The following is a 9,944-nucleotide window of genomic DNA, read 5'->3' on the forward strand; positions in this document are numbered from 1 at the left end:
CTGCTTTTTTGAAATGGTTACTGGGGAGGTGAGAGTCCTATTTCATTCTTGAACATCTTGTTGAACTCATGACGTAATGTCTCTTCACATACATGGTACATGAAGTTATGCAGGATACTCCAGTTTTCTGTTTAACTGTTGCCAGCCACTAGTGAAAATAATGCATAACCAGTGATTTAGCACTCCTTTATTCAGTTACGACTTATTTTTTTAATGTAATGCTTGTAATACTCCGTCATTATTTCACCTTCTTTTAAGCTTAATCCTGAAGATACACTTCCCAAAGGAAAAATGACTTCTTTCTAACTGTCTGCTTGTAGGTAGTATTGTAGAATCGTGTTAAAAAGCAGAATGATGTTAAAAAAAAAAAAAAAAAGAATTCAAATCCTTGGTTAAATTGCAGGCCGTAACCATGTGTGAGATAATGCAAGTGTGTAAGTGTGGACATACATTTTTCTTTCTTACATTTCAGATCTAATATTGGTTGTGCATTACAAAAAATATTTTCCCTGTAAAAGCAGAGATGCACTGGCACAGCTGCCCAGGGAAGTGGTGGGGTCACCAAACCTGGAGGTGTTCCAGATCCGTGGGAATGTGGCCCTGAGGGACACAGTTTAATGGACAGTATTGGTGGTAGATGATGGTTTGACATGATTATTTTAGAGGTCTTTTCCATCCTTAATGATTCTGTGATTCTATGTATACAGATCTGTTTTCCTTATATTAACAGAATATTTAAATCACTGTGTCAGCTCAGACTGAGATACAGCCTAACTTTACAGGTGGAATTGTTCTAGCACGTATCTTAAAGGAAAGTAGAAAGGAAGCAAAGCATAGGAAGCCAGTGATCTTAAGGCAGGTGGAAAAAATCAGCACAAGTGGTTCAACATCAGTCTTAAAACAAAGTGTTCACTTTTATTCTGTGCACTGTAATTCTCCTGCATAAATGAGGTACCAGTTTCCAACCATTATTGCTTCGTATCTTTCCTTACAAGTTAATTGGGCTAGACTCAGTTCCTTTGGTATTTTTGTCTGCATAGCTACATTTCATCCAATATAATTGCTTTGCCTTTTTAAACTATACACAATTTTAAAATAATGTTACATGTTGAAACCTTCTTCAAATAAATGGCTTTGTAACTGGTTTTAGGAACCTCTGGGATACAAGTTCTTGATAAAAGATGAAGTAATAACTATGTTAAATATTTATTATGCTTTATCTATATGACAGAACCTAGACAAAGAGCAAGACGGTCCTCTCTCCTGTAATTACAAAACACACAAAGAAATGCTTTTCATGCTTAGAGTTTTTGATTCACGCTTTTTTTTTTTTAAGCTATGGAATATATCAAGATGCTTAAAAGGTAGTCTGGAAAGGAGCTAAGTAAAAAGTTGAGTCAGTTTCATTCATTAAATATTCTTCTGTTTGGTATTAAATATTCCTCCATGGGGAATATGTAATAAAGGCTAAGTGCCTTTAAGTAATCTACTTTCAAATTGCTGTGCATTCTACACCTTCAGACAGCATTACAGTTGAAAGGTTTCAGATGCACGCTAATGGAGTAATTTATCTCTTCTGACATTTCTTGGGTTCCTTTTCCAGACAGTGGCAATGAAAAAGAACCTTTGGAGAGCATTTATTCCTAACTTGTAGAAGTGTCTTTTGTGGTGGAACGAACTGCTTTTAGCTTTTTCTCTCAAAAAAGAAATCTGAACAAAATTAGTCTAGACTTGTGTTAACTGGGTTCTTGGAATATCTAAGAATTTGATGATGTGTCAAGCATGGGGTTGTGTGCAAAGCATTTAATTGTTTAGTCCCACACTAGCAGTGTCCATTGAGATTTGGAAGTCATTATTATCTTGGCACTTCAGTTCTCAGTCTTTAAAATCGTGGCAGTTTTATTTTCTGTTTTTCTGTTATCTCATTTGTTTAGATGGTTGGGTTTTTATGATGCGAGCAATTTCTTGATAGGTTTTTACTAGAGCAGTGTTTCACTTCCTATTGGGGAAAAAAACTCCATAATATGAGACTATACAAAGCTGTGATACAGAGATATAAGTAATCACAATGGGAAAGATGATGCAGTGTTGTTCAGTGCAGGAAGGACTTCTTGACAAGGTTGTATTGTATAAGGATTGTTTAAATGGTAACCAGGTGATGTCTTAAAATGTACCATTTTTCCACTGTAGTCATCGAGTAGACGGCAGCACCCTTTAAATAAACATCTTTTCAAACCTTCAACTTTTATGACATCGCACGAGCCTCCAGTTTATATGGATGAGGATGATGACAGATCCAGTTTTCACAGCCATATGGATATTGCAGCAGAAGAGGAAGTATCGGTATGTCATTTAAATCAGTCAGAGAATATATTCTTTACTGTCATCTAAACTTTTCAAATGAATAATGTGAGGATTAAGCATCTGTCATAAAATGAATATCACAGAAGTATTATAGTCAGATTCATGAGCTATTTTGAATTGCAAGCACATTACAATAAAGGTCCACAATTGCAGGAAATTTAGACCAAATCAGAAAGGAAGAAAAGGAAGTAATAAGGAGTTCTGTGGTGAAACAGCTTCTAAATTATTTTAGTTATATAGTTTCAAAAAGTCATCTGACAGAAGATCAGTCTTAAAATCACACAAAGTGTATAGATGCGATTCCAGTTAATGCTGTGCTGCGTTGCATACAGTCCTGGTAAAATTTCTGTTGGTGGTTGCTTTTTGCCTTCTTTCACTGGCAGAATTATGGATTTTTTTCCATCTGCTTCAAGGCATGAACTAACAGACTTGAGTCTCAAGCGGCAAGCTCCGGTAGATATCCTATCCCAGCGCGTCATTGCATCATGCAGTGTTCCAGTTTCCTAATTTATCATATGCAGTAATGCACGTCTACATTCTTGTAGTTTTACATGCATGCATACGGGGTAGTGTATCCACTACTAAGATGGTTGATGAGGTTCACAGCTGATGTGAATCACTGCAGGTTTACTGCACTTAGACCAAAGAACAAGACTTGTAGTGTTTTTTTGGTGAGCCTAGAGCCATCTTGTGTGTGAAAAACCTGTTGCATAATAACAGCATTAAGGCCACCCAGGATAAGTCCATTCTTTTACTTTGCTGACTTTTTTTCTTATGTGCACTGCAGAGTCTTCCTTAAACTCTTAAATTTCCTTATCTATTGCTCAGTCTTAAATTGCATCTTCGCTCATATTCTGTCTTCTCTCTGTGATGGTCTTTTTGTTTGTGTGTAGGCATTTCCAGTAATTTTTTTATTCCAATATGTATCTTAAAAGGCATGGGAAGAAAAATGCAGATTAGAAGAGCTGCAGATCACTATTAATTTTTATTACCATTATTAATCTCAATTGAACAGTTTTTGATCAAACAGTCCTTTGTCCTGTATTTTTTTTTTGAAGTAGTTATTCTCTCTGTTCCTAATATTTTCCTAAAGCATTTTGTTTTTTTCCTGTGGTGTCCTACCTCTAGTAAATAGGGGGCAACTAAGATTTTTTTGCATTGTTTTGATAGAAATGGCTGTTTTACTTTCTTGCAGTGATAATGGTGGATGTGTGCCCCCTCCCCCTGGTTTCTTTTTTTTCCATTTTCTTTTTATTTTCCCCCAAATTTGGCTTAATCTTTTCTTTCTTCACTAGTGCAGCATTTCCAGATGGATATATTTCTGGCTTGCAGTAATGTAGAAAGACACAGGTGAGCTCAGTTATCAGAAAGATCCCCATTATCAATGCAAAATAAAAGCAACATAGAAGGAAAAAGAGATCGTGAATTATAATCAAAGTGAATATACTGGAGTCTGCTTTAATCCAAGTTGGAGGGGGCCCTCAGGGATCATCAAGTCCAACAAATCAGGTCTCTTAGTGACAGCTGGTATCTCAGGGAGAAATACTACACTGCGCACTGACGTGGTCAAGAAGATATTTGGTGTAGCTGGAAAATTATAGGAAATTTTTTTTCTGAGTTCTTCACAATAAAAGTACCAGGTAATGTTTCCTTGTAAAAACAGAAGATTTTGTCTGAGCGTTACCAGTTGATTGGCATAACCATTCCTCAAATATCACTGTAGTATGAATTAATTATTCTCAAGTGAAGACACTGTTCTCAAAAGAGAGAATTTAACTTTCAGTGATGATCAGTTCATGGTGTGAATGGTCTAATTATTCTAGAATACAATGCACTAATCCAGAATCAAGTGTCCACATGAGGAGCTGTTGTAGCATATTTTATTCAATATATGATTATATCATTCCAGGCTTTTTTTTTAGTAAAACTTATTTGTGTAAATGGTGGTTTTTTTTTTAATAGGAAGAAGGTGAAACTTATCACAATAAAATTGTGTCATTTAACCTCATTTATTTTTTTTTTCAGGGTACTTGCAGTCTGGTCCTCTAAGTATTTTCAGAATTACAATTAAATATTTTATATGGCCCTTAGAAAAATAGTTGACACTAAACAGCATGCCATTTTCCCTCTTTTCCTTCAGTAAACTTACTAAATAATGCAGACATTTCAAGCTTCACAGATTTTTAAAAGGGAATTGAGATAAGGCTACATTCAGAGAATGATTACTTGTAATTCTTTTTCATAACTGAACATGCCTACCATTATAGTCCATACAGACTTTGCATCTTTGAAGACATCTAACATATACCAAGTACAGCTGCTGCAATTAAATAGCTATCTTGAAGTAGTCCTGTGAATTAGAGTGAGAAGTTGTCTTCTCATAACATACAGGTCTTCAATCTTTGCTGAAGAAAATTGAAGGAGAAAAATCAGAAATCGTGTTTTTTATTTAAAAAAAGAATGTGTTATAAGTCTTTTTCAACATTGTACGCACCTGTCTATAGGGATACAAACTTTTTTTCTAATTTAGGGAAAGTAGAAATCCATTTTCTCAAGCTATTAAAAGGCAGCGTGAAGTTAAGGGAGTTAGGAGTGGTCACAAGATGAAATAAGTTTGAAACTTCTGCTCTTAAAATCATGGAATGATATTTCTCACCACTTTTTATTCTTACAGTTAAAGGTGAGAATCTAATACTGTTAAAATTGGCTTTATTGATTGAGAAGTACATATAGCTAAAGCTTGATTCTGTCTTGAGTTATGGGTCTTTCAAAAATAAAAATATAGGACGTACCAATATAAATATAGAACTTAAAGTTAGGCACTGCTGTCGTCTTCACCTGACAGCAAAGCTATTCACCAAAAGAAACTTGTTAGCGTGGTAAAGTTTTGGTATAATGCAAATAATAAGTAGCTCGGAATAAAATTTAAGTTAGTTGTTTGTATTTTTTTTGTTGTGTTTTTAATCATAATTTCCAATTTGTCTCAGAATATCTTGCCAACTTTTTCTCAGAAGATAGTTACACTTAGTGATTTGTGAAATAATATATATTACTAGTTATATTCCTAATGTAAGTAGTAGTTCTCTTTTTTTAACCATGAACAGGATGAAGAGAGTATTCCAATAACTTATCGTGAGTTACCTGAATACAAAGAACTGTTAGAGTTTAAAAAATTGAAGAGACAAAAACTACAGCAGATGCATGCAGAGAGTGGATTTGTGCAGCATGTGGGATTCAAGGTAAGCCGATGCTCTGCACTCTGCTGAGTAACAGGAGAAATCTTCAAAGATAACACGGTTGGAATTTCCTAAAAAGGCTTTGTTTAGGATGCCAACTGTGGTTTCGTAATTCTTGTTCAGTGTCTGCTTTTCCTCATCTTCACTCAGAACAACCCAGGTAATTCACTCTTTCCAGTACCTCAGGTTTCACAGAGTATGTGGAATGCTGTATGAAAATTAATAAGCATGCAAACTTCTCTTCATTTGTAGTATGAAAATAAAAGTCCACAGCTAACACCACAGAATTCTATGTTGGCATTACACTCTGTCTTTCCAGTGATTCCCTGATAATAACTCTGCTTTTTGGAGTTCTTTTTCCTGCACCTTAGACCAATGAAAGGACAGTATGAGAGTGACTGTTTTGTTTGTTTTTCACTGCAGAGAGAGAAGGTAGCAGCTTCTTATTCCTTTCAAATAATGTTTGCGGAAGTTGAAACAGTTCTGTAAAACAATGTTTATATGAAATTGAGAAAATAAACTCAGAGTTGAAATGGTGTGTTGTCCCAGTGTCAGCCATGTCATAAACTATATGAAACTATAAGATTCTCTAAATTAGGTTTTCTGGTTTGCAAGATGTTTTTGTTGCGACGGTTTGCTATGTTGGAACAGCTTCTTTGCCATGTTAAAAGTATTAGGCAGCTACATTTATTTTCTGGTAACCATCCATATAAGAATGCAAAAACATACAGTTTAAAGTTCAGTTCAAAATAACTGAAAGATTGAAATTAGTTATTAGTTGACACCGATAGACTTAATCGTCTTAGGTTGCCGAGGCTTCATCCTGTTTCCTCTCTCCTTCAAGTTAGTGGTTTTGTTCAAAAAAAAAGAAAAAAATCACGATTTTGATCAGGTAGAGCAGCCTTCTAGAAAACAAAATAAGTACTTTGTTCTGCATAATGTTTTATATGAAATAATACTGAAAAGTAAATTGGCATTATATACTATCAAGCATTAAAAGTTTGAAAGTTTCTTTGCAACTCCAATTTGCTTTTAATATGCATTATAATCTATGAAATTACATGATTATATACAGTTTTCCCTCAGGAGTGCTGCCTTGCTTAGTACATGGTCTGGACAATAGTCACCTAATAAGCATCTCTTCAGAACACTTAGTTCTGCATGGCCTTCAGCCTCAATTAGAACACATTATTCAATTTCTTTTCTTTGAATATTGAATTATTGAATCACATGTGGGCTTTTTACAGCTTTCATCGCTTTAGTATCAAAATACTTTGCAAATACTATTTTTTTTTAATAAAACGAAAGGTACGGTATTATGTCTGATTCACAGAGGAGCAGGAAGCTGGAGCACAGAAGGGTTATGGGTTTCCATTATTTTTGACTCTGAACTTGGGATAACTGAAGCTGGATTTTTCATTTTTTATTATAATATAGCATTATATTGAATTCTCTGTTTTCAGAGAAAAGTCCTAAGTATGCTTACAACTTCCTTCTTACCAGCCCTCACACTCTGAAAGCTGTCATTGTGAAAGCAGGGAATACAGTTGTGACAGTTGCTTAGTAAGGTGCTTGTAACCCTGAGTTGATTGGGCTCAGGAGCAAATTGCTCTGCAAGTGAGTTTCGCAGATGGTACCCAAAGCTCTCTCAGAGCACTTCATGTCCTAAATGAAGGAGAATAAGCTAAGTGAGCACAAGATTGCTTCCACATTTTTCATTCCTTTTCTGTTCTGTCCCTGCAGCACTCTTCCTGGATTAGATTTTGAGAAGTTCTTGCCTCAAAGTCCTATTTTCTAAGTTTTATCTTTTTAAAAATCGAATCTCTTTGCATTTCTGCACCTCCTATCCAAAGTCATGAACTTTTCATTCCCTCTTCTTGTTCCGTTTGTAGTTTTTCTTTTCTTCTTCCATTTAGCTGCACTTAATATTCCCTGCTCTGAAGGGAAAGTGGATCTGTGTTAAGATATTTCACATGGTTGGACTTAAGCTACAGAAACATCATTAAGCCATGTGAGGATAAGCAGTGACTACAGGCAGGACTGGGTGTGCTTTTGTTGAGCAGGAGAACAGTGTCGATGTGTGGGGCATTCAGGTAGTGGGAAGCAAAGCAAAGAGAAAGGTTGATCAGTCCTCAGGGAGAAGGACGTGTCTCTGAGTATGAGGACTTCTTTATCCATGAACACATGGTCTGCGAGGAGAAGAATTCAGCTGTGCATGCAAGCAGTAATCGACCTACATCTGTGCCTTTATATGTGGCATATTGATATATACTGTTACTGGCTGAAGTGAATGCAGTTGGTTTTCTTCAGTACTCTTCAATCTGCTTCACAGTGTGATAACTGCGGAATTGAACCTATTCAGGGTGTTCGGTGGCACTGCCAAGACTGTCCTCAAGAAATGTCCTTGGATTTCTGTGACTCTTGTTCCGACTGGTGAGTAGGGTTCTTCTCTACTTGTTTTTTCTAATTAACATGAGTATATGTGTGGCTTAATTGCAGTGCCTGTTGGGTATCTACTCAAGCATAGTTGAGTGAAGTGAAAGATTCTTTAGCATATATTTGTGGGAGGTATGCATCTAGGACGTGCTTAAGAAATATTTAAATAACAATGCAGTGGACAGATTCAGTTTAGTACTGTTAAGTAGTGGGGGAAATTGTAATTTGTGAAATAATTTTTCAGTGTCAAATTTGGTATGACCCTGTAAATGTGATCAGTATTTCTGAAACTTAAAAATAAGGAAGTATTTAACTTTTAAACTGTTATCTTTTTCTTTCCCTTGCAGTCTGCATGAAACAGAGATTCATAAGGAGGATCATCAGTTAGAACCTATTTACAGAGCAGAGACGTTTTTAGACAGAGACTACTGCATGTCCCAGGGCACCAGTTACAATTATCTTGACCCAAACTACTTTCCAGCAAATAGATGACATGGGAAGGGAAGCAGATCTACGATCTTGGGCTTACTATACTATTTGAAAAATAACAATGGCACCATTGTTAATACTGTGCACATTTTGGAAAGACTGTCTGCTTTCCCTGAAATGTCGCTCACGGCATGACAGCTTCCTGGGTGTACTTGTCAAACTACAGCTTTGAGCTGTCATGGTCCTAGATGACTGAACAGCAGCTGAACATTCCTAGTGTGCAGAAGGTTTCACTGGGAGACTTTTCTTTCACCACATTAGTCATTTTTAGGTGGTGAATCTAAACACAAAAGAAAAACATACAAAAGGGTGAGCCAGAAATGAGAGCACACATTGAAGATAGAGTAAATTCCAAAGGCATTGAAGAACTCGGTTATAATGAGATCCAGAGGAGATGAAGTATTTATATAAAAAACAGTTTAGTAGCTTGCAGTTTTGTTGTGAAATAGTTTTCAGCACAGTAACTGACTTCTTTAGGCAAGGTTTTAACCAATGACAGTGTTTGCTTCTAGGATGTACTCTAAAAAATGCTCACTGTCTCAGCGATGGTTGGTTACAGGCCTTTATTAAATGGGAGCTGCTTAATCACATTGACTTTCAATTTTTTTTTATTTTTATTTTTAAACCACGATGAACTCTATTTACCAACAGTGAAGCACTAGGGGAGGCAACTGTGGCAATGCTTCCTTAACCAGCTCATGGTGTGTGAATGTTATAAAATTATCACTCAGATATATTTTTTAAATGTAATGTTATATAAGATGATCATGTGATGTGTACAAAATATGGTGAAAAGTGCCAGTGGTAGTAACTGTGTAAAGTCTCTAATACTCAACATTAACTCCTTTAAAATAAAATACACAGCCTTCTGCCTCTGTATTTGGAGTTGTTAGTGCAACTCATCAAAGAAAACTGCCTAATATAAATCATATATATGGTAATAATTTTTCCTCTTTTGTAGTCTGCACAAGATCCATGAAAGATTGTATTTTTATTACTATTTAAACAGTGATTAAATTTAGCCTGAGCAGTGAGCAAGGGTTCACATGCATTCTTTTATACTGCTGGATTTTGTTGTGCATCATTTAAAACATTTTGTATGTTTCTTCTTATCTGTGTATACAGTATGTTCTTAAATAATGTTCAATTGTCAGGAGAACTGTGAGAAATAAACTATGTGGATACAGTCTGTTTATATATAGAATGCTTGCTGTGACTTCCTTTCTGTGTAGTTTTGACTTTTTAATCAGAATCGAGAACATGAAAAGGACAAATACTCACTATGCAGACCTGCAAGATGACAGCACCTTCCTCTGCTGTGAGTTCAGTGGGAACCGGTGGTGTTCTGCACCCACTGAACTGTGCTTTGCCTTTTGCAGGATTAGCATTTTAGTTTTCTCCTGTCTTATTCGTACTTGG

At 35.8% G+C, this 9,944-nt stretch overlaps 1 protein-coding gene across 5 annotated transcripts in view; it reads left to right on the forward strand.

The window, feature by feature from the left end:
- Window positions 1-9,722, forward strand: part of ZZZ3 (zinc finger ZZ-type containing 3) — a 55,416-nt gene extending 45,694 nt beyond the window's left edge. For 3 of the 5 annotated variants that reach the window (XM_042873111.1, XM_042873110.1, XM_042873112.1), the window contains exons 10-13: window positions 2,191-2,343; window positions 5,445-5,603; window positions 7,933-8,033; window positions 8,384-9,722. In XM_042873111.1, the coding sequence (XP_042729045.1) occupies window positions 2,191-2,343; window positions 5,445-5,603; window positions 7,933-8,033; window positions 8,384-8,528 (558 nt within the window). In that variant the 3' untranslated portion in view covers window positions 8,529-9,722. The remainder of the gene's footprint in view (window positions 1-2,190; window positions 2,344-5,444; window positions 5,604-7,932; window positions 8,034-8,383) is intronic. The other 2 variants (XM_042873113.1, XM_042873114.1) reach the window with 1 other exon arrangement.
- Window positions 9,723-9,944: the final 222 nt, after the last annotated feature.

This window comes from Lagopus leucura, unplaced genomic scaffold (genome assembly GCF_019238085.1).
Source record: "Lagopus leucura isolate 7727_CA_CO unplaced genomic scaffold, USGS_WTPT01 Super-Scaffold_100009, whole genome shotgun sequence".
Classification (NCBI taxonomy): Eukaryota; Metazoa; Chordata; class Aves; order Galliformes; family Phasianidae; genus Lagopus; species Lagopus leucura.